The sequence below is a fragment of the Squalius cephalus genome (genome assembly GCF_949319135.1).
Source record: "Squalius cephalus genome assembly, chromosome: 5".
Taxonomy (NCBI): Eukaryota; Metazoa; Chordata; class Actinopteri; order Cypriniformes; family Leuciscidae; genus Squalius; species Squalius cephalus.
In genome coordinates, this window is record NC_137126.1 from 34,457,351 (window position 1) to 34,481,982 (window position 24,632).

The 24,632-nt window shown below is 39.0% G+C and overlaps 1 protein-coding gene across 4 annotated transcripts in view; it reads right to left on the minus strand.

Annotated features, from left to right (window-relative positions):
• The window catches only part of nsmfb (NMDA receptor synaptonuclear signaling and neuronal migration factor b), a 33,594-nt gene that overhangs the window by 2,585 nt on the left and 6,377 nt on the right, over window positions 1–24,632 (minus strand). Inside the window, exons 2-14 of one of the 4 annotated variants that reach the window (XM_079872066.1) lie at window positions 23,261–23,317; window positions 22,318–23,001; window positions 22,155–22,227; window positions 17,450–17,521; window positions 11,491–11,543; window positions 11,006–11,095; window positions 8,743–8,870; window positions 7,951–8,034; window positions 7,615–7,648; window positions 7,368–7,438; window positions 7,173–7,252; window positions 4,037–4,139; window positions 392–467 (exon numbers count right to left, since the gene is read on the minus strand). In XM_079872066.1, coding sequence (XP_079728192.1) covers window positions 392–467; window positions 4,037–4,139; window positions 7,173–7,252; window positions 7,368–7,438; window positions 7,615–7,648; window positions 7,951–8,034; window positions 8,743–8,870; window positions 11,006–11,095; window positions 11,491–11,543; window positions 17,450–17,521; window positions 22,155–22,227; window positions 22,318–23,001; window positions 23,261–23,317 — 1,605 coding nt within the window. Of the gene's footprint in view, window positions 1–391; window positions 468–4,036; window positions 4,140–7,172; window positions 7,253–7,367; window positions 7,439–7,614; window positions 7,649–7,950; window positions 8,035–8,742; window positions 8,871–11,005; window positions 11,096–11,490; window positions 11,544–17,449; window positions 17,522–22,154; window positions 22,228–22,317; window positions 23,002–23,260; window positions 23,323–24,632 lie in introns of all 4 variants that reach the window. The other 3 variants (XM_079872065.1, XM_079872064.1, XM_079872067.1) reach the window with 3 other exon arrangements.

Below are 24,632 nucleotides of genomic sequence, written 5' to 3' on the forward strand. Positions count from 1 at the left end.
AATCAAGCTGTGTAGAGTCCATAGGGGACAAAATAGGAGACAGAAGAGGAGGGAGGGGAGCAAGTGGGCCTCCTGAGTCCAGTGAAGAGACAGGAACAGTGGGAGAAGATAATGAGGTTTTAATTGGAGAATAATTACTGTCAAATGAATAGCGGTGGCACTGATGAGAGTTGGGGTCAGAGTTCACGTGGCACATAGAACTCTCCATACTGTGTGTGTGATCTGCCATGCAAGTGTTTATTTGACAGACCACCATAGCCAGATATATAGATACAATTGACATTATTTAATTATTTATTTAAATGCATGTTTCGTAGTTTGTTTACTGCATGCGTGTCAGAATATTTGAGTGGTCATCTCTGTCGTGTGTGTGTGTGTGTTGTACACTCACCCTGAGCTGACAGCTCCAGAGGAGACTTAAACTCAATGGCATGAGGTTTCATCAATCTCTTGAGGTTTTGAAAAAGCTGAGGATGAGAAAACTTTGCTGTTACTTTTCAATTTTCACAGTTGTTAAATCTTCAAATTGTCAAAAGACCTTCGATATTACTCCCAATATTCCAAAAAAAGACTAAAAACGGATATTACAGATATATTTTTCAATGATCAAGGCTAATATCAATATTCAGAGAGCAGGGAGGTTGATTACAATAAAATGCAGATAAAAAAATAAATTATATATATATATACATATATATATATAATTTAATGAACGCAAATGAGATATACACAAAATTTTTATTTAATTACTTTATATACTAACAACAATTTAGTATATTATGTAGTGTGTGTATATTTAAAATGCATTATTGAATACTTGTTATTGTTATTCTATACACACAATATGTAATACAAATTATAATTAGTAATTAATAATAATAGCAATTAGTATTGGCTTGGTATACTGTATATATCAAAAATAACAAGTTTCCAATAATAATAGTGTTATTTTAATAAAAAATAATATTTTATTATTAATAAAACTTTACTGCTTCATTTTAATATTACTATTACCTATTTACTCATTCACAATATAATACATTATTTTTGGCTTAAAATATTTATCTAACAACAACAACAACAGCAGCAAGTATTCAATAATAATAATACTAATAACAATAATAATGAAGCAGTAAAGCATTAAAATAATATACATTTTTATTAAAATAATACATTATTACTATTAATATTACTCGTGTACTCAAAAAATTAGGCTGTCTGTACATTTCAAATGTCCAAATATCAGTCTATAAGTGCTATACTAGTCTGCAACTACTAAAAGCTAACCAAAAACTTAATCCAAACCTTCTCTCTGGTCGACTTGATAATCTGACTGCACACGCTGCTAATAGGAGCCATACAGTGATGTGTGTGCATCATAAACTAGAGGTAGCTGGACAGGGCAACTGGTGGGGTGTTGAACTCTGTGTTCTGCCATGCTGTGATCGACCTCCGCTGGCGGGGGTCTGGTAGTGTCAATGAGAATCCTTCATATCGGGACAAAGCCTGTCAGAGTGCATTAATCGCCTCCCGCTATTCTTCTCCCAATCCTTTGACTTCTGTTTCTCTGGATGCTGTCAGTATAATCTCTCATCTGGACATCTTTTCTGAGAGCTATTCTTCACCTCTCTAAAATCGATCATGAAAGCCACAGAAAGCCTGATAAATCCAGGCTCAGATAATCAATCTCTTTCCATTGTAGTGAAGGCCAGGCCATTTGTAAACCAAAGTGCTCGCATTAAAAATCCCCTTTCATCAGGATATACAAATATGACTTCTAATCATTAAAAGCAATATTAGCGGCTCAAATCAAATTAGCAACAGAAAAAACGGGACACATGGGGAACTGGCTCAAAGCTAATGGTTATAATGATGCTGAGCAAACTACTCCTTTCCCTTTATTCAGTATAACATTACATATGCTCAGGCAGTCTTTGCAACCTTCTTAGCTTTCTGCCTGGTATTGAACACACAAGATATATGGCCAGCTGCTGCTGCCTTGACACGGCTAATAGAAAAACAAATCACAGAGACAGTGTATAACCGTTATCTGATTTTACACAACTACAAAAGCACAAAGGCAGGAGAGTTTAAAGGCACAGTTCACCCAAAAATGAAAATTCTCTCATCATCATGCTTTAACAAACCCGTATGACTTTCTTTTGTGAATCACAAAAGCAGACATTTTTAAGAACATACTGGTTGCAATTTGCCATACAATTAGAACGAATGGGAGCTGGAGCTTCCAAGGTTCAAAAGGGACACAAAAGCAACAAAATATATAAAAAAAACAATCCATATGCCTTGTGCATGATATTTCAGAGTTATGTGATGGACATATTAGATGTCCGATTTGTGAACAAATCACTCTTTAGAAGTGGATCTCTAAGATTAATTTGATACGGTTCATAAAACGAGTCTGAATGATTTGTTCATGGATCGGACTGATCTGGTTGTCAATTCATTGACTTAATGATCATTGACTCATAACTCGTACGGCCTACTTATATGACACTTTTACGGTGCTTTTGTGTCTTTTTGATTAATTGTAATTGCATGGAAAAGAGAAATGTGTACAACAATAAAATTTCATACAGGTCAGGAATAACAAGAGGGTGAGAAAATGATGACGGTGTGGAACTATTCCTTTAAAAACAGAGAGAAAGCATAAAGCTGCTGGGTTGTTTTCTGCTGCTGCACCTGGTCAGAATCTATACATAGCAAGTTCACTGAAGCTCTTTCTTTCCCCTTCAGAAGGAGCAGGGGCCATGGGGAAAAATTGCTAAATGCAGTGAAAAAGCCTTCATGTTTCTTTTTTTTTCTTTACTTCAGTTATATTCTCTCTGTAGACCTGCTTCAAAAACCGACTGGATGAAATGCTCATGTGGCAGAAATATTTGTGCATGGTTATGTGTATACTTCAATCAGGGACTCTGTGTACTTCAATCAGAAGACTGCATCCAAATTTGTTTACCAAGTGTCTGTCATACAGGTGCACCATGGCGTTGTCAACCCTCAGCATAATGGTGTTGCAGAGCACTAACTATGCTTAAAATGATCTGTGTGATTTGCGGGAATCCTTTGCATGTAGACATGGAATAATAGGACAAAAAAATATAAATTTTGCCTCACCATAAAACACCTCTCCATGGTTCAAAACTCATCAGTGTACACTTATAAATATGCATATGCACTCATTCACCATGTATTCAGACACATTTGTTTACACTCCTGTGATTTGTTTATGATCTCACAGTCACGCAGCGTCCTGAATAACGAAAACGACTTAAAATCTGATCTGACCCTTCAGACTTCCAACATTTTTTTCAAAAACGAAATTTTAATCTGATCTCAAACGATTTACAGATGCATCTTGGATCAGGTTTGTTTGTATTTAGCATGATAATACCACTGACGTAAATACCATGGTAGTAATTCAGTACCATCTGAGACTGTGGGTTACACCACAGTACTTTTCTGAAAGCGTTTATCGTTATAAGCCCATATCCAGCTTGGCATAACTGAATATATGTCCTGAGCTGTGGTGGCCAGACATGTCAGTATGTGCCACTGAGAGACTGCGTGTGTTTGCATGTTGGAGTGTGTGAGTATGAGGCAGAGAAGTGCGAGGGTGGAGGGGTGACAGACTGTCTATCTGTCAGTCACAGAGCAGTTGCTTGTCAATCTGGCACCCTGATCTCCTGCAATCATATCCCTGCCTCACCCTGAACACACTCCAACCTGTCTTTCTTTGTTTCTCATACACACACCTACCACAGCATGAAAGTACATTAAAGTATGAGGCTGTGCAATCGTGTCAGCTCTGCAAGGGTGCTAAAACCCATAAATTAGTACTAATATAAAGAGTATGACTGATATACAGACTATAAACGTAATCTTTCTATCTATACACTGAATATTCATCCCATTCCCCTCTATCTCTCACTCATAATTTCCTGTCTTGTCTTTATGACAAAAATCCTATGGAATGAAACAGTGGTTAAAACACACAGGGAGGTGAGTAGATATGATCTACCTTTTCTCCATTAGCATTGCCGAGCACATAGCAGCCCATAATGTGGATGAGGTTGGGCTCAGGATTTAATAAACTCATGAATCTGCCAAGTCTCTTCCAGAACCTGCACACAAAAGCTCAGAATGATTATAAATTAGGGCTACATGGTTTTTAATTAGTTGATTCATTTATTAGTTGATTAACAAGTTGATTATCAACAAGAGAACAACAGAACACCATCTTCAAGTAAGCTACACAAAATAAACTGAGCTGTGATCTTGAATGATTTATCAGTAATAAAGAGGTCCTCTTTGCAGCATGAAAAACAATCATTCAAATTTTGAATTAATAATATCCTGTATTTACACCATCTTGTGGCTTGTTGATTATAATGTATTCTAGTTTTGTTATAAACTGTAAATAGAAAATTGAAGCCACAGGAGTGGACCAAAAGACCATTTTTGCAAACTCATCAAGGGTAAAAAAGGTGATGAAGATGTGACTCCCCTTGCCTTGTCCTCTGGGAAGAATTTTAGTTATTATTTTATTTGTTTTATACCATTTCTATGGTCCACTTTATACATTCTACTAACTAAAAGTAAATATGCAACTACATATCAGCTACCACCAGTCATTCGAGTATTAGTTGGGGTACTCGAACTCGGACTCGGACTTGAGTCCGGACTCGAGTCCAATTTTGAATGAACTCGGACTTGTCACGCACTCGGATGAATTTGTACTCGGACTTGACACGGACTCGGACATTTTAGACTCGGAAAATTTGCCGAGTACAGTCGAGTCCGGGCACTGGAGGACACAAGATTATTCAAAAACGAAACGAAACGAAACTGCTTACATTGTGTTGTGTCAGTGTTGAGCATTGTAGCCAATCACAAATATGTATATTAAGCGCATGAACACAGTGGCCAATCAGAGGCGTTTTGAGTCACCATGCGGAGAAGTAGCTCAAAACGTACAGAATCAGCGCGAGTTTTATCCTTTCGCAAATCTCCTCATAAACAACAAAGTCTTGACGCGATATAAATAAGAGATTCGCTGTGCAGTGCGGACAACTTCAGTGTTTATGACGAGAGTTTCAGTGAGAGTGCAGAACGCGGTAAATAAGTGATGGCTTAAAGTGAGCGCTATTGACAATCTAAATAATATATTTTTTCATGCTTGTAGAGGACCAGTGGTTACGTTCACACTGTAAATTAAAAAGAGTGATAACTGCATGAAATTGCGATGATTGACACAGTAACCATAGTGCGAGAACGTGATAACCAAAGCAACATTTTGGCGTCTAATAATGTTATGATTTTTGTTACATTGATTTAGCCTACACTTTAGTCATAAGTTTACATACACCTTGCAGAATCTCCAAAATGTAATATTTATTTATTTTTTAATGAGGATGATCATAAAAACATTGTTTCTATTTATTACTGCCCTGAAAAATCTTTTTCACATAATGGATGTTTAATAGCCTAGTCCACAAGAAAAAATACAAACACAAAATACAAGACAAATTACATAGGCTTGATTTTAATATTGTGTTTCATTACCTGAATGATCCACAAGTGTTTTTTTTTGTTTTTTTTATGGTTGTTCATGAGGAAAAATCCTCCAGCTCCAGCACATTCTTTGCTTTTCCAGCATCTTCTGCATATTTGACTCCTTACTAGCAGTGACTATGATTGTGAGATCCATCTTGTCACACTGAAGACAACTGATGGACTCATACACAACTATTACAAACCCTGCAAACATTTAGTGATGCTCAAGATGGAAGCAACCATTAGGAGCCAGGGGGTGTACATTTTTGAACTGGATCATTGGTGTAAATTGCTCTTATTTTATTTAAAAATTCATTAATTAATTTAGTCCTGCCATTTAGAGGCTAAATAAGATATTAGCATGTAAAACAAAATAAGATAATCAAAATAAATAAAAATTACAAAATCAACGTCATCTTGCTCAAAAGTTTACTCCTGGCTCTTAATGCATCGTGTTATATTCTTGAGCATTACCTTGCAGAATCTGAAAGATGTACGATAGGTAAACGTATGACTGTAACTGTACATTGGACTCATTTTGTAAGATTTAACATATTAATTTAAGAGCTCAGTGTTGAGACCTTTCACTGGAATTTGATTGACCTGCGATCTGACCAATCATAATGCAGATACCTGCCATTTTTGTCAGACAAACAAACCAAACCAGATAGTAGATTAAAGTCATTGGACTTGAACTTGAAAAATGCTGTGTATTGAATTCTTTTTGCAGTTCTGATGTTCATTCATGTTTAATTCGTGCTATAACTAGAAGATATTATCAGTTCATGTGTTGCTTGAGTTGAGGCCTATATTAAAGCACCACAAAACGGTGTGTATTGTTTTAATTTCATAAAAATTACAAAATTTGAAAGCTGAGACTTTATTTCATACCAGAAGTAGCCTTGTCTTGTCTGTTGGCGCATTGTCAGTGTCCTCTTTGCTCCGCAATATATATTTCACTGTGTGAGAACATGTGGCGTGAGAGCGGAATGGCTTGTTGGACGTAGCGACAGTAAGAGGGGCGGGTCTTTGTGAAAGGTCAATTTAAAACTATTTAAATCTTTGTGGACTCGGCTGGACTCGACTCGGACGTTAAGGACTCGGACTCAAGTGCGACTCTGCCCTCTTCGGACTCGGACTTGGACTCGGACTCGATTGTTCTCGGACTCGACAATGGTGGACTCGGACCCAACACTAAGTATTAGTAGACTTTCTGCTTAATATCTGCTATCACTTTATTTTGATGCTCCCCCAACAGATGTTCTACTGACTATAAATAGCTTTGCAACTACATGTCAACTTATTCTACTAACCTTAACCCTAAACTAACAGTTTACTACAGTATAATAATACTAATATTCATCTTAATTTACGTTAAACCACAGAGCTTTTATTTTGGCGGAAATACAGAAGAGAGACCTTAAAGTTTCACTTACAGTATGTTGACAACAGGATTGTAAATCTGGGAAGATTTTTGCATCCCTGAATTCATTGTGGGAGCCACCATTGTAATCTCAGTTTTTTTGTTTGTTTATTAATTGTGCAGCACTATAACAAATAGAAAAAAAAGATACAGAACTGTTTTGTGAATGTAAACTCACTGAATCATATCCTCCTCCTTCTCTACTTTAGCAAATGTGGCCACTTTGTTCTTCAGTAGGTAGAGATGACCTGGACCTCCCTGGAGAATAAAGAGAGCCAATTACGCAGTGGAAAATATCATGCACATAAATACTCCACATGCACACTTGTGAAAAAGCAAGATATGCAAATTATCGCACACATTTTTTCCAAACCTGACAGAAGATGAGCATGTTCCAGATTTTGCAGCCTTTTCTGTAGGCGGTGAGTTTCTTTTCAATCTCCTCTGAAGAGAAGAGAGATGAGAGAAGACAGATAGCAGAGAAGTGGAGAGGGAGAGGCAGCAAGGGAATCATATGAAATTACAACCCAGCTTTTTTATAGTAAACAAACAGCAGGAGTAAACATTAGGCATACAAAAAAAAAAAAAAAAAAAAACATGTCTGGCCAATTAACACGTACCTAGTATATCATCGAAGGTGGCATGTTCATGATCCTGCAGGCAGAATACAGGGCAAGCATGAACAACAACAAAAAAACTATCAGTTGGTAAATATTACGTCACGTTTTTATTTGAACATAACTTAAGCATAATATATGCGCTAAATCACTAGCTTGGCATTACAAAGCAGTTATCTGCAATCTCGAACAATGATGATTTGCACTACTAAAACTTGCATGTGAGAGCTGACTGGCAGACATCATTAGCGGTCCTTAACACAAGGGGCTTTATACTGATAATCAAAAATTGTATTCTCTTTGATCCTGTGTATGACTGCATCATTAAACTATACTCACATAGAGAATGGGGATTATGGAGGGGTCGTCCCGGCGGATTATGTCGGGAACGTACTCGGCCTTTGGTACTTTTGATGAAATTAGCTGTTCAAAAACAAGGATGAATAAAACACATGCGTATTAATGAGCTCATCGATGATCAAAAAGCTGCACTACATTTAATGAGAAACTGATGATGAGTTCATAAAGCCTCTGTTATACTTTCCACGACCGAGAGGGCGCGAGGGTCCGCGTTACGTAAAAATCATCATCGGGGGTGCGCGCGGAGGCTTGTTTCGGACAGCCGCGTGCCTCCCATTTTTTGTGACCGCGCGGACAAAAGGGCGCGCGTTCATTAGGTTAAAACCGCGAAAGAGATGGAAATAACATGGACGCCGAATTTGAAAAAAATGGAAAACGTGTGCATGCTAGAAATAGAACCAATGCCTATTTTTCACGCAAGCCTGTTGGAAGCGTTTCCAGGCAAAATAGAATAGGAAAAGATGTTTATATGTCATTTTGACACGAATACATATTAATAAATGTCATTTTGATGTTTGAAAGTGTCTAGGTTTTGACATAAATACAAATATAAACTATAAATATAAATATTATCGATTATACTGTCCATACCGATCTACTGTGCATGCGTTGAACGCGTTCACCGAGCGGACCTCAGCAGAAAGTATAAGTAGACCGCGTCCGAGCTGTGCGCAGCTGTCGTGTACGCGTCCAAAATGGAGTATAACAGAGGCGTACGAAGGCAGTTGGCTCATGTCAAAATGGATGAGGGTGACTGAAAGATGCACGTACCATTATTTTGGGTGGGATGAAGTCATCGCCCTCGCAGGCTGCTCTTTCTGACTCTCTCTCTTCCTCCCAGTCGACATCATCACAGTCTTCTTCATCCAGATTGCCAGACGACGCCTGGAGGTCTCCACCTGGGGAAAAGGAAATATGCAAATACACAGAAACACAACACAACACAAGCACATAAACGACCAATGAGATGACAGGTTTTATCAACAAGCATTCTGCTGTTCATGTCTGAGAGGTTGGCCTTTCTAACATGACCTCTCCTGCTTGTTTGTGAGGAGAAGATCTTACAAAGCAATGCATTTAGTGCTATATAGGACACAAAGAGAAAGCACACATATAGACAGCAGAATACACCTGTGGTAAACAGACATTTTACACATGCACAGATGCTGATGTGTGTGTGTGTGTGTGTGTGTGTGTGTGTGTGTGTGTGTGTGTGTGTGTGTGTGTGTGTGTGTGTGTGCGCATGATGAATACCACGATGTATCAAATGAAGCCTCTAAAGAACATGTCCATTTCATATTTAAGCTTTCTTTAAAAAAGTTTCATTAAAGGGGGGGGTGAAATGCTATTTCATGCATACTGAGTTTTTTTACACTGTTAAAGAGTTGGATTCCCATGCTAAACATGGACAAAGTTTCAAAAACTAAGTTGTACGTTTGAAGGAGTATTTTTGGAACAAAAATACTCTTTCCGGTTTGTCACAAGTTTCGGAAAGTTTTTTTCGAGTATGGGTCTATGTTACGTAAGATGGTGCGGAATTTCCTTATATGGGTTCTAAGGGCACTTCTCCGGTAAGATCGCGGGCGCGCGCACACTCGTAGACCAGAGCAAGAGAGTGAAAGCAGTTCGCCATCAAAGCGCCCTGCCCGGCTTTTGGGAAGTCAATGTCACCAAAGAACCCTGCACAGATTCCCAAAGAACCCGGCGTTAAGGGACCCGTGGATGGAGTTTGTTTTCCTGAGCATAAACGGAGTTGTGTAAGATTGTTTGTTCCCTGCATTTCGAGATGATTGTTTTATAAACAAAGCCCAGATCGACGGATTTGCAGATCGTCTAATGCTTAAGGATCGAGCAGTCACAATGATAAAGGTTCGCGGTCGTGCGTTGGAACCGGCCGGTGAGTAAAACTGTTGAACAAATGTCTCTGTGTGTTGTTAGCTCAGCGCGTTAGCACAGCTTTAGCTCCGCCCACACGGCCCGCCTCCAGCCGCTCGGTTTTTTCTGGAAAGACTCGGTACAGCCTATCTTTCTTTTATAAATATAATAAAACTAAAGACTTTTTGGAGATATGAAGGATGTAATACTACTCTATAGGTACTCAAGATTAACAGGAGATTGAGTGAAAATGAGCATTTCACCCCCCCTTTAAATGTAAGACATTAAATTCTGCCATCCAAAATCACATTATCATAATAAAAAAGAAAAAGAAAAAAAATGGCATTGTTATTACTGTAAATGTAATAAATAAAATGTATTACAAAAGTTTGGGTTAGTAAGATTTAAAAAATATATATATTTTATTCAGCAAGGATTCATTAAATTGATCAAAAGTGACAGTAAATACATTTATAATGTTACAAAAGATTTCTATTTTAAATAAATGCTGTTCTTTTGAACTTTCTATTCATCAAAGAATCCTAAAAAAAAGCACGGTTTGCACAAAAATATTAAACAGCACAACTGTTTTCAACACTGATGATAAATGTTTCTTGAGCAGCATATCAGCATATTAGAATGATTTCTGAAGGATCGTGTGACACTGAAGACTGGAGTAATGATGCTGAAAATTCAGCTTTGCCACCAAAGGAATAAACTCCATTTTAAAATGTATTCAAATAGAAAAACGTTACTTTAAATTATAATAATATTTCACAATATTACTGTTTTACTGTATTTTTGATCAAATAAATGTAGCATTGTATTGGTGAGCATGATAAGAGAGTCATAAACATTACAAAAAATAATTTACCAACCCCAAACTTTTGATAGTAGCTGTTGTACTTCCTTTAATCAACGTTCATTTTAAGGCAAGTCAGTCCAACTCCTATTCACTCCAGTTGGCAAGAACAGAAATATCAAACAGAAAAGCTGTTTGTAATTGTTATGTTTAAATAAGCCCGGGACATGATCTTGACAGGCATCATAAGATTTGTATGTGAATGTTTTGTGTGGGTGACCAAAAATGTACATGTACTGAAATCAGAAAAATATACACCATGGCCGTGTGTGTCTCTCTGTGTGTGTGTGGACTCACTGTCTCTGGAGTCATGGAGAGAGTCAGGCTTGACGGGTGTGGGGTCACTCCAGGAGCGGCTGAAACTCTTCGCTTTGCGATCAGCAAATGCTAATAACAAAGCGGAGGAGGAAAGCGTCACACTCACTGCTCTTCAACACACACATACACACACACACACTCTCTCTGGGCTTTTGTCTGAGGTTGGAAAGTGACATGTTTGAGGATTTAGCCGCTTTAGGCTGACTACTTCGAAATATTAGAATCAATTTTCACTCTGTATACGGTAACGCTTATTGATGAGAGAGAGGCGAGGTATTCAGAAACTAAGTCACATTGCCAGTTGTATATCAGACAAGAGCATCGGTTTCATCCTTTTGACCAGATGCTTGAAGCATCTGTGACCCCTGAAAATAATTCATCTGACACCATGAATTATTGTCAAGCAATGGCATGTTCACATATTTGCATTGAAAAATCACACACAATTTGCACACACAACTCACTCTGGGTCTTCACCTTCCTGCTGCCCACCATCCTCAAATGTTTCCGGAAGTTTCTGGGATAGAAAGGATTTTCAGAAGCACAGTAGATTGGAAAGAGGTATAAGATGAGAGGGGGAGAACACAAGAAGAATGGGAGATGGAGTAAGTGGAGACAAAAATGGAAATGTTAAACACACTTTCAAACAATCCATTTATACATGGTAGCATTAGCATGGCAGATTACGGACAGGGACGAGTGTTTGAAGTTATACAACAAGTTCAGTGCACTCCAAAACTAATCTCCAGTCCTCACTGTTCCTCTGCAAAAAAATAGGCAAACATAAACAGTTTGTCCCAGTTTGACACTGCTTCAGGCTTCAGAAACACATTTACTCATCTGCGTGTCATTTTCAGATATTTAAGCACACTGTTTGATCTTTTAGCTTAAAGTCACCAAGAAATCTAAATGGACATTTCTTATATTTGATGGAATACTGCAGTTTATTCTAAATAATTTATCTGTGCACGTTTTTTTTTTTGGTGAACATGTGCCCTCTTTAATCAAAATAACTTTCCCTCTCCCTCTCTTTTCTGATTCTTCAGGACAATAATTCCTTCTTTCCATCAAACTGTCACTCACATGAGATCACAGCAATTAGCAAACAACAACAATCCAATGAACCAAACAATTCCCGATGGACAAAATCAAGTCCCATCCAACATCTTTTCTCAATCGAGAAGCTGTATCACTCGGATATACGTCACAATAGGGAAGATCACAACTTCAGGGCAAATTTCAATCGGAAGTGAGCATCCCTATGCCCTACTCACTCCGAATAGCAGAACATGACCATAAATGATTAAATTACTTCCTTGACGCGACCACTACATGTTCCCTTCACTAACGGACTTGTGGAAGGGGTCTTCGTGAAGGGATTCAGTTGTTAACTTTCGTTTGGAACGCTCCTACAAATGGGTTCCCCTTCCGAAGTGCCCTTCGAGGTTGCAAAAACACAGATTGGAATTTGCCCTTGGTTTCATAGTGACTTTAAATTAACATGATAGAAAACTTAAACGTGCAAACTTAAATGAGCATTTTTTTTTCCACTTAAGTGTCTTACTACTTTTGAATATACTGTAGGTTTAAAATTGTGAATATAAATAGGAAATTAAACCAGAGAAATTACTCTAGTAAAGTCAGTGGCCAAGAAAAACCTGTTTTATTCTACATAAGACAGGTCGCCTATACCAGGTCAAAAACTACTTACTCTACTTTAAGGGTGAAAAACATTAGGGTAAATAAGGTATTTTTACAACAGCATTGGTACCCAAAAACATTTGATTTTGTGTGATCCATCCATGCAGATAGATGTCAGTATAAACACTGTATTGGCCTGTGAAATATAAATGACCTAATATGGTAGGTACAGTGTGTGAGCCGAGTAGTATGTCCGAATTCATAATATTCATAAAATTGTGGATGAAAAGCACCCAGATGACCTACTACTTCTGTCGAGATTCTAAAGTGCGCATCTGATGGACACTTTATTATCACATGAGGTCACGGGATATGATTTGTGAATGGCAGTGAAGCAATGCAAATGACGGCATAATCACATGATGTGTATGTTTTAAATTTCATTCATACTATATAGAACAAACTTTTTTAACAGTCACAAAGTAAGTTTCAAACCAAATGTAGTACCTACTATACAGTATGTGATTTCGGTCACAGCCTTAAATTCACCTGTGGGTACGTGTTAGCGCAGTAAACCTTGCTAACAATATGAATCACTTCATAGCGCAAAAACATTTAAAAATGTCACTGTGCTTTATGTTTTCATTACTGAGTTCTGGTGACTTTCAAACCAGAAAATCGCTCACAAAAAAATAACAACTACAAACTGCCTCATCAGAGAATGAAAGCAAGTTCACTCCTTCAACTGACAGCCTTCCTCCTCTCGTTTGCACTCTACACTTGTTCTCCATGCATCATGTCACCATGGTTACACCGTAGTGTAGTATTGTAGAGTGAGCCGTGGAGAGGTAGGTGGTCTTTCCTCATTTGCCAACAAATAATAGAGCAGCTCACACACTCAATGTGAAGCCTTTAAAATAAAGGAGAGCTGGGCCAGGGATGAAATAATGAGGCAATTTGGCTTGTACAAAAAACAGGATCAAAACCAATGGCCACGGTGTAGAGTAAGCATTTTCTTTCTGCAGGCATGATGCAGTTGCACAACACCACAATATTAGAAAGAAGCACTGCTGCCTAAAACAGTAAAATATGCTGCGGGAAAACTAATATTCTTACAGTACATTGAGTGATGCGTAGCAGAGGACATTTTTACAGCATGTACTGTACTTGTGCCGCTATGAGCCTCTAATCAAATTCACCAACATGAACATTTTACAAAAGAGAAAAGGGCTTTTTTTAATATCGCTGTTATATTTGAGAAGGCTACAAAGAGCATGGTGACAGTGCATCTATATAGCTGTCAGAACTGCTTTTCTCCTTATGTCTGTCTTGCTGACAACCTTCTAAACTGCTGTCAAAGTCAATGTGCCAGCTGACAGGGAAAGAGCGCAGATCTTCATCAAGTTTCAAAAATAGAAGCGCGTATCAAGAGAACTATGAGAATCATTTTTAATTAGACGCTCTAACGATCTTAATCCTCATTTGTGAGCGAGCTGAAAATAGAGTGATCAGTCAGATCGCCGGAGTGTGACATGTTGATCTTCACAGAAATATATATATATATCCATTGCTTTTATGAATAATTTAAGAATATAACATAACACATTTCTTAAAAAGCACAGCCATTCAAAATGGGAACAACAGAAACAGCTCAAAGCTGAAATAAAACAACTGTGCCAGAAGATTTAGAGCATGTTCTACTTTTTTTAGCTGATGAAACTCAGCACAATTAAAAATACTATGAGCTTCATGGGATAGTTCACTGAAAATGAAAATGCTGTCATGATTTACTCACCCTCACGTTGTTCCAAACCCATATGACTATTTCTTCTATGGAACATAGAAAGTGCTTTTGAAGAACATATTGTTCTCAAAAATGAGAACTGGGGCTGTCAAGCTTCAAAATGATAAAAGGCATACCCTACCTCTCTTTGATGTGTTCAAGAGAAGTAGATATTCTGATTTGTGAATGAATCGATCAACTGAATCGGCTGATGCAGTTCACAAAGCAGAATGATGTGTTCACTAATTTAACTGGTCTAATTCAACAGTGAAGTCAACTTACTGACACAGTATTCAGTTACAGTAGGTTAACATCTCACTGAAGAGTAATATTATTAGTTAATAAATCAGCTTAAATGTTGGTCTGTCCATCACACAAAGCTACTGTATTAATAATGTTTCAAAAGACTTGGAATGCAGCACACAAATCAAATGCATATAAATGCATAAATGGATTTTGTCACCATTGATTGTGATTGCATGGAAACAAAGGACCAAGTTATTATTATTATAAAACTGTATGATGGAAGAAAGACACTCATAAGGGTTTTGAAAGACATAAAAGTGAGTAAATGATGGCAGAATTTTCATTTTGAGCGAACTAAACCTTTCATGTGCAGTTGTTTTGTAATCCTAATGGATGCAACCAATTATCTGCAACCTTCCCACAGTCACAGGCATCTACAGTAATGTTGTTGAGCAGCGTCATGGGATCTAACCCACGAAAACACTAAAAGCTAGATTCACAGTCTGCTCTTTTTTTCTGTGTAATAAAAGGGGAGCTGAACTCTGTTACACATTTGCTGGGAAGATGAAAACCATATCTGTCCTTTCAATTGTCCTTCATTGCTCTAAACATTAGTTCTCTCTAGCAATTCTGCACCATGCTGGGATTCACATGGCATTAGTATCCAGCGTGACACTAGACTGATAAGTGAAACTCCGAAAGTGTTCAGTTGTCAGCTGTATCAATTAACACACTCAAGATACTGCACCTTCGGTTTTTCGACTGACCTATTGATCCAAGCAGCCAAACACAGAGAGACACAAACACCCCCACCCAGGTGCTTTGTGTGTGTGTTTATGTGTGTGTCTATGTGTGTGTGTGTGGTTTATTTAAAGGGATACTTCAGGATTTAGCATTAAGCTTTGTATTAGTAGAAAACCTGTAGTATTTTCTAATTACCATGCTTTCCACCCTCATATCCCCCTGAGAGGAGAGATTTATGTATTTTTTGTCTGGAAAAAATCCTCCGATGACGCAAAAATCGTCATTTTGCGTCATCGGAGGATTTTCTGTCCAGAGGCTAAAGACTACAGCCAGTAGAAGGCGTTGTTCCGCATGTTGTCAACCCGCCCATACAGGGTGGGACCTCACTCACAGAATGTACACACAGTCAGCCGTCTTTCTTTGGAAGCTAAGCTAGCAGGCTCTTGTTCTGTGGAGAAAGCTGAATAGTAGGAGAAAGCTGAGTAAGTATCCTCCTCCATCCTCCTTTTCCCTGACTTGTCCGGCGGGCGAGATCGTTCAAAATGTCCGGGATTCGGCTTTTGCTTTCTGCGGTCGCCATTCATTGTTTACATGCACACCTCTCGTTTCAATCTAACTGAATTCATTCCGATCGGTGAATCTGAATGTAGTGTTTACATGAACGCTAAACAAGTGATCGGTTGATGTGCGTTTTAACATTGCTAAGAAAATTCCCGCTCCTCCGTGAGAGATGCGAGACCCGGCGCGTCTCAGTAATGACGCCACCGGCCTCGCGCCGTTCTCCCGCGACCGTCAGCCTCGTCCTGCTCGCCACAGTAAACATGATGAATGGCGACTGTAGAACGCAAAAGCCGAATCCCAGACATTTTGGGCGATCCTGAAATCCCAGGCAGACTCCTCACGGAGACTCACTGGTAGCCTAACCTTGTTTTAAACTGCGCTCTCTTACCAGTAGGCGTGGCCTCCTAGGGCAGCGAAGCAAGTGCATTCTGGGAGTTGTTGTCTTTCATCCACATGAGCCAAAAATACATTTTCTGGCTTTTCTCAGTCTAGAAAGCTCCAAATTAAAAAATTTCTTCACATTTCTTCTACATAAATGACCTATTTTAAATACACATTCATCTTTCCAGAGGTGAAGTGTCCCTTTAAGGGCAGTAAACCTGAGATCACGTATATTGTGGGAACCAGCAAATGGCTTAGTGAACATCAAAAAATGTTCTAATGAAAATGTAAAAATCCATAAAGGTTTGTGTGAGGGTTAGGGGTTTAGGGGTTTGGCAATAGAAAATATCACTAGCTCTGCATAAAAAAAGTCAATGGAAACTCCCCACCATTGGGATCAGTAAGATAGAATGTTTTTGGAAAAAGTCTCTTATGCTCACCAAGGGTGCATTTATTTGATCAAAAATACAGTAAAATAGTACTATTTGTGAAATATTATTACAATTTAAAATAAAATGATGTGCTGCTTAATATTTTTGTGGATTTTCCAGGATTCTTTGATGAATTGAAAGAACAGCATGTATTTGAAAGAAAGTATTTACTGTCATTTTTGATCAATTTAATGCAACCTGGCTGAATATTAAATTCTTTCAAAAAATCTTACTGACTCAATTTCGGAACGGTAGTGTATATCTAACCATTGTGATTTTATTTCTTATTTTAAACTTCATCTCACAATAACTGGTTTTATTTTTTACTCTAAAGTGGAAACTGGCTTCTGCAGAACTCCCTGGGTTTAGATCAATAAACTGCTGCTGGCTTTCTGCTTGGTAAACCTAGCATCCCAACTCCACAGGGAAGTGTGCAAAAGAGGAAACAGTTCTTCATGTGTAGTATGCTATGCAGCATCAGAGTTTGGAATTTAAAGATCTGAGGCGATACACACCATAATACTACAAGTAACACAGGACAACACAAAACACCATCTCTCCACTGTCTCACTCTATGTGTGTGTGTGTGTTTTGGGAAGGGCTGTGACACAGGACATTAGGGGCATTAGACAGTACCTCTCCATCAGTGCGGTGGCCTCTTGCTCTCTTTTCCTCCTTTTTCTCTCTGCAATTCCACGGAACGCCCTGCTGGGACCGGTCACAGTGTTATGGGTGTGTGTGTACAGGGAGAAGTGCAAAGGAAAAAGTCTAGAGTGGCCACAGAAAGGTTCAAACCACAACAGGATCTGATCACCACCCACAGGTCAAAGGGACACGACTACACACACGTTCACGAACCAAACACTACGACCACAGCAAAGTCAAGTGTAACAGACACTCAGTCACCAACCAGCAGAGGATCAATTCACAGAAATCTGTAACATCTTTGTGGGAGTGGTTATCATATCTAGCGTGCTTTTATTGTTTTTGACAGGGTGACAGAAGATATAGCCATCATCAGTGACAGTTTATGTTAAATCAAACTCCTGTCCCCAGTAGATGAGGTTAATGACAGCCCAGAAGCTACTTTCTGACAGTGCATGTGTGCATTTAATTGCATGTGGATGTGTCTAAGTGACTGCATCCTGAAATCCTTCAGCGCCTTGACAGATTGGTGTCGGTCTTGGAATGCTGCGTGCAAATCTTGATGAGTGACTTTTCTGGGGTATACTTGGGCTGTATTTGTATATTTTGCATGCAATATTCAACAGTGATGGCAGCAATCACCATATTGCTCCTAACAGGGACAGTCCACAATTTTTTCAAAATTGTTAAAATATATACCACTCATTATAGCCAAAATACAAGCTTTGTTCCAAAATCTAGTCAACAGTCTACCTAGATCTTATCATAGAAGACCGTAGGCAGGCTCCCGACCCGGAAGATATTCCTATATATTATGCCTCTCTCTCTAAGATACCTTGTTTTTAGATACAATTTAAGGCCGCATTGCAGATGAAGATGATAGAAATTTTGATTCTAAATATATTTCATTCAATATCAAAAAAGTATTGATAAATAATTGAAATAGTATTTTATTATATAAGTTTTTTATACATTACAGTATTACTTTGTTAGAAGTACACTATGCAACTTTTTTTGCTTTTTCTAAATCAACACAATTTAAATCAATACATCATCAATCCCTTTTCCAAAATGTGTTTTTGTCTTACCCTGATTCACTATGGAAAGCCTATTATAAGCGTTTATATTTTAGATCTAGCGGGACGGTTTTGTGTTAAAGGAGAACTCCGGTCAATTTTAACATTGAGCTAATTTTTTTGTAAATTTGGAGTGCTGTCAGTACAGAGAACAACGACAAAAATCGGTGTTGCCTACACCGAGTTATCCTCTTTTTAAAATTTGCACCCTGTTGACTTAAACGGGGCAAGTTTTAAACCTGCTTTTAGCCTCTTAACATCCTTGATGTGTCATTACAAGTGCCCAGCCATGTGAGTGATTCCTTTAGAGTCAACACGCGGTGAATCTGACTGCAGTAGATGTGAAAGATATGAATAAAAATGATACAATTTCAGCCAGTGCACATACCTGTATTTACATCCTGTTTTCGGCTGAAGTCCACAGTAGTCGATTGTCGAATTCGGGCGCATGATCGTACGTACTAAACCTAGGCGCGTGAACTCGACAATCGACTACTGTGGACAGCCGAAAACAGGATGTAAATACAGGTATGTGCGCTGGCTGAAATTTTATCATTTTTATTCATATCTTTCACATCTACTGCAGTTGTTCTCTGTATTGACAGCACTCCAAATTTACAAAAAAATGAGCTCAATGTTAAAATTGACCGGAGTTCTCCTTTAAACTGCATACATTCATCACTCGCCTGTGCGTGTCTCGTCATAACCGTAAAATCGAGAAAAGTTGCTCCTCCTACTTTGATGCGGGTATGGTGTGGAAGTGGCATAGGTTAGTTGTCACAACAAGCGAGAAAGTTTGATATGGAGCACGCTAAATCTTCAACCTCCGGGGAAGCAGAGGAGAGTCTGCTGACAAAAAGAGAACATGACAGAACTCGTAATAAAACAAGAATCAACATTGACTTGGCTTTTCGGAGATGGCGAGAACTGAGGTATTTGAAATATTGTAAAAGTGATGCAGAGATGGCATTTTTATTACTCAACAGGTGAGTAAGGTATTTTATTGAACAGATCCATTTTCATATGTAGCTCTCTAACAGACTTCATTGTAAAGCATTATCTATTGTAAAGGCTATTTTCATTATGGTTGTTGTAGCGCTGTGCTGGAATTTATTTTCAATGAAGTACCTTGTCTTTTAAGGGGTATAGTTACAGTAACGTCTTCAGCCAGTAAGACTGAGATCCTTTCCATCTACACTGGTTATCTCTCTTAAAGGCACACTATGCAAGATTTTTACCTTAATATAACAGCTTCGAAATCATCAAACTCGTAGTAGGGCGAATCATCCCGATAGCAAAAGGGCCAAAAGTTATTGTGCCTTTAACATCAGCATGTTAACATGAAACACTGTTTTATATGTTATGGTTATGTGTCATGTTGCATTGGTTGCCTTAAAGGTGCTCTAAGCGATGTCACACGTTTTTTTGGCCAAAACATTTTTTGTCACATACAGCAAACATCTCCTCACCATCTGCTAGCTGCCTGTCCCCTGAACACACTGTAAAAAATGCGGTCTCTGTAGACACCCCAGGCTCCACAAACGACAAGAAAAACAAACTGGGCTAACCCGCACCACGAAACATAACAAACTGTTCCAGCCAATAACCGACAAGAAGGATTTGGGGTGGGGTTTGGGGAGTTAGTGCGCGGATGAGGAGGAGGGAGGGTCTAGCTAGCCTCCGTTTTGTTTGACAATACTTTAAACGTCAACAAGAAGTGACGTCACCCAACATCACTTAGAGCACCTTTAAGACACATTTAGAATACGTTTGAGTTAGGCTGAATTCTGTCTTATTCGAGTTCAACTTTACTCCACATACTGCAGTTGGATTCCTGCACTTTTATCCAGATCAGTCACCTATGAGTTTAGAATGTTAGGAATGAACAGTAAGGCAGCTTTCTAGGTTTTGGAACAGAGCATCAGTAACTAATTTGTGGTTAAAATATGGGCAAAAAAGTGGTTAAAAAGTTCAAAGGTCACATCACCATAGTAGTACAACAAACCAGGTCTTTCTCCTACACAACAGCTGAAATGTGAGAAGCGATAACTGATATTGGTATATCAAGAGCATTATGTGTGCTGTATGAGACAGAGTTCCTCCATAACTTCAAACACTCTGTCCAATGCTGGTGGAGTGAGAGTTAACACAGGACAAGGAGAGGCGGCAGCACAGAGGAGCAGAGGGTGGGGATGGAGCGGAGTGTTGACTTTTGAAAACAGTGGGCTAATGAGAAAGGAATACTCACGATATTCTTTAGAGCCAAGGAGAAGCAAAAGAGAAAAGAGAGAACAGTGCTTTAACCATCACAAGAAAACACATGAAAAGTAAAAAGGTAAGGTACACAGTAAATAGAGAGTGTCTTTCAAATATAAACACTGGGTCAGGTCTCATGAAAGAATTACCAAGTGCTTTATCACTACCTATTATAGTCAAATCACAAAATGACAGCTCTACAGCCAAACATTTCACACAAACTGAAATGGTTCTAAGTGAAAGTGTTAATTAGAAACCAGGAAAAGGAGGGAATGAACAAGTGAGAGGAGAACATGAGATAGCTAAGTATTCGACTAGGGAGTGGGTGGTAGAGCAGAGTAAGGTTGAGGGGGAGACAACATGCATGTCGGCTGGAGGGAGATGGACTGCACCCCAGTGGGGGGGCTCAGCCAGCGGGCTCTGTGATTAAGACTTCTGCCCGACAGGTGATAATTAAACAGTCAAACTGAGCGAAAGCGTCTGTGCACAGAGAAGAATGAAGCCTGAATTCACTCGACTCAAAAGTTGAAGAATAAACGAAAGAGAAAGAGGGAGAGAAAGAAAAAGATGATAGGATGGAAAAGGAAAAGAGCTAAGAAGAGGACAAAGAAGAGAACAAAAAAGGCAAAGAGAAAGGAGGGGGGGAGAAATGGAAGGAACAGACAAATGGAAAGAGGAAGAGGAAGAGAAGGAGAAAGAAAGTGAAAGGAGGTTGGGATAAAGGAAGGGAAAAAGAAAAAGAAAGAGGAAGAGATTAATGAAGAGAGAATAAGTGAAAAAGAAGAGGAAAAAAGAATTAAGATGACAAAGAAAGAGAAAGAAATGGAAATAAAAAGGAAAAAAGAAGAAAAGTAAAAGGAATAGAACAAAGACAGCAAAGAGAAAGAGGAAGGGAAACAAATGGAAAGAAAAATGAAAGATGAAGAAAAAGAGGCAGAAACAACAGGAAGAGAGAGAGAGGAAGTGACAGAAGAAGGGGAAAAGAAAAAAACAGGATCAGTAATAGAATGAAGAAGGTAAAGAGAAAGTAGAAAGGAAACGGAAATGGAAAAGAAAGATGAGACAGAGATTGTGAAAAAAGAAGGGAAAAGAGGAAGAGGAAGAGAATAAAGAAGGCAAAGGGAAAAGGGAAGGGAAACAGTAATGGAAAGAACTGGAAAGGGGAAAGAGGAAGGGAACGGAAAAGAAGACAAATAAAAAGAGAAAGGAAAGGAAGGAGAAAGAGAAAGAATACCTCCTGTCCTCCCACATGCATGAGTCAGGATAGCTTAAATTATACAGTATGTCTGCTTCAGAGACCAACCCTACTACAGGGGAAGCCAAAGGATGAAGTGAGAAGTTTGATTAAATGAAATCCCACTCACGCTTGCATGGTGGTGGTCGCAGTCTGAAAACTAAACATGTTCTCTTTAGGGAACCAGCTGTTCGCGTGATCCTCTGCAAGCAAAAAGAGCAAAGGTAGCAGGTATTGTGTAAATCTCAAAGTCAATAAACCAATTAACAGTCTTAATTACATCTTCTCCTTACCTCGATCTTCAGAGGACACACGGTCCTCACTGTACATTCTCTCCAGCTTCTTGTGCTGTTTGCCACCACCGTGAGGTGACGTCTCAAGGTCCAGAGAGCGCTGGCTCTGGCAGTGTGGCCGAATACAGGCAACACAATCCGGCGTGCAGTCCTCTCTAGACCTGCTCCGTCTCGACCCCCAGTCCCGGATGTTATGGGCACTACCTGAGCTCTGCAAAGGTTGGGTCAGAGGTGCATGGCCATAGTGATGCTGGTGGCTGGGGCCGTTGTTTCCACGATGGTGGCTTCCTCGATGATGGCTGCTATGTAAATTGGAGGGAGCATTGGTTCTTGGCGGGTCTGTGGCCCTCTTCAGCACCTCTAGTTCCAAACTCTCCTCGCTTCCCTGCCCCCTGAGCATATCTCGCTCCCTGGTAATGGTGTAGACACGTGCTGGCTTCAAAGAGCTCTCCGCACGCTTTTGATTCCGCTGGTCCTCAGAAGAAAGGCTGCGTTCTACGGAGAGACGACGCTTGGAACTGGTTTGAAGGGGCGTAGACTGGCTGTACGGCTGAGCCTCTTCTTGACTGGGCTTGACTATGAGAGTGTGTTGGGAATATGGCTGGAGGCTGTTATTGTTGTTTAGTCGGTTGATGTCAGGGGAGTCTGTATCTTGACCAATGAAGGTGTCAGACAGCAAATGATCTGGAGTGAGAGACACAAATAAACCAAGAAAAACAGATTTTTTATCTTGTCTTGGCAAAGACAGGTGTAAATAAAGCTCTTCTGTAGTGATCAATTGAAAGATGACTGGGTGAGTGGTCAGAGGTGGAATTAATGTTGCTTTGCCTAATGTAAGTATTAATATACTCAAGTACTTCACAAACTGTAAAACAGGTGAATATGAGGGGACAAAAGACATGAGGACAAATGAAGGTAGGGCATGAGGTGGAATGAACCTAACCTGCTCCGTTGCGGTTCTCAGGGTGTGTGTGAGAAAGATACTCTCCAAATGCTCGAGCTGCTCTGCAGAGAGACAAACAGAAGACCAAATCAGAGCATGGAGATAAAACTCTCGGTCTTGATGTACTTTCGCATGCTGATGCATTCAGCTCTCAGTAGTTATTCATAATCCCTTTGTTAAATCTGATGTCACAAAATCAGTGTTTTCAAGGTCAAAATGCTCTTTCAGATCCCAAAAGCAAACAAAAATGGTGCTAAAATACAGTCACATTGTGCTGTAGAAATATCAAAAAACTCATGATCCTAACCATTATCTCCATACCAAAAACTCAGAGATTAATTTTATTTTCAGATAGTTTCAGAATTGTTAAAATACTGGTGTATGGGACACTTGTGGTGGGCTGTGAATGAACACTGCTCATAAATGGCTGTTGAGACAGTATTCTCACTTTAAATAGAGAAGCTTGGACCCAGAAAAGTATTTGATACTTTCATGACTTATCCATGACTCCATGACTTATCAAGCAGATCGTTTTTAATAATAATATTACAAACGGCATCAATGTTTCACATCCATTTCAATGGACCTGTTCTATAGCGTTAAACAGAGACATTTACAGACCACAAACTTTATCAAGCAATTTTAGATTCTCCTCTTGGCCACTAATGCACTTGAGAGTGATTTATGGCTTCTCACTTAAATATAACGTCTGCTTTATAATTCGACTGACCGTATTTCTCACCTAAACACTGTGTGAGATGTGCAGTCAATACTCAACAATGGTTTTCCCACAACGCAAAGCATAAGACTACAGGTCTAACTCAGTCTATTTCCCACATTCAATTATCTCACAAGTGAAAATAGGAAACATTAGCAGATGTCACAAATTATGCCACAAATTATTTTTCTGCAGATGCTTTCAGAAAAAATGCTGAAAATCTCCATACACCATAACTTCTCTAGGCAATGAGGTCTAAAGCAGTGAATGAAATCGAGACATACACTACAGCTTCCAGTATGAGGCCACTCAGCTGCTGTGGTACAAGAACATGGCCCCTAATTTGACTTGCTGTATGAAGGGAGGGAGCAATAGCTCAGAACTCAGGAAGCGTAGTCAGGAAAAGAGGTCGCGTTAGATCGTTCTCATTTCTCATGGTTGAAAAAATTCTGTCATAATCTAATATTAACCGTCATTTTAATTTTCACATTTTAATGATAATAAGACTTTTAATAGCTCTTGTTTTCATTCACATTTAATCATGAACTTACAGGATGAGCATATGGGCTATATTATGCATATAATTATTTAAGAAGAGAACAGATGAAGAGAGTCTGTTTCCCCCCGCAGTGACAGTGGAGGCAACTAAAACAA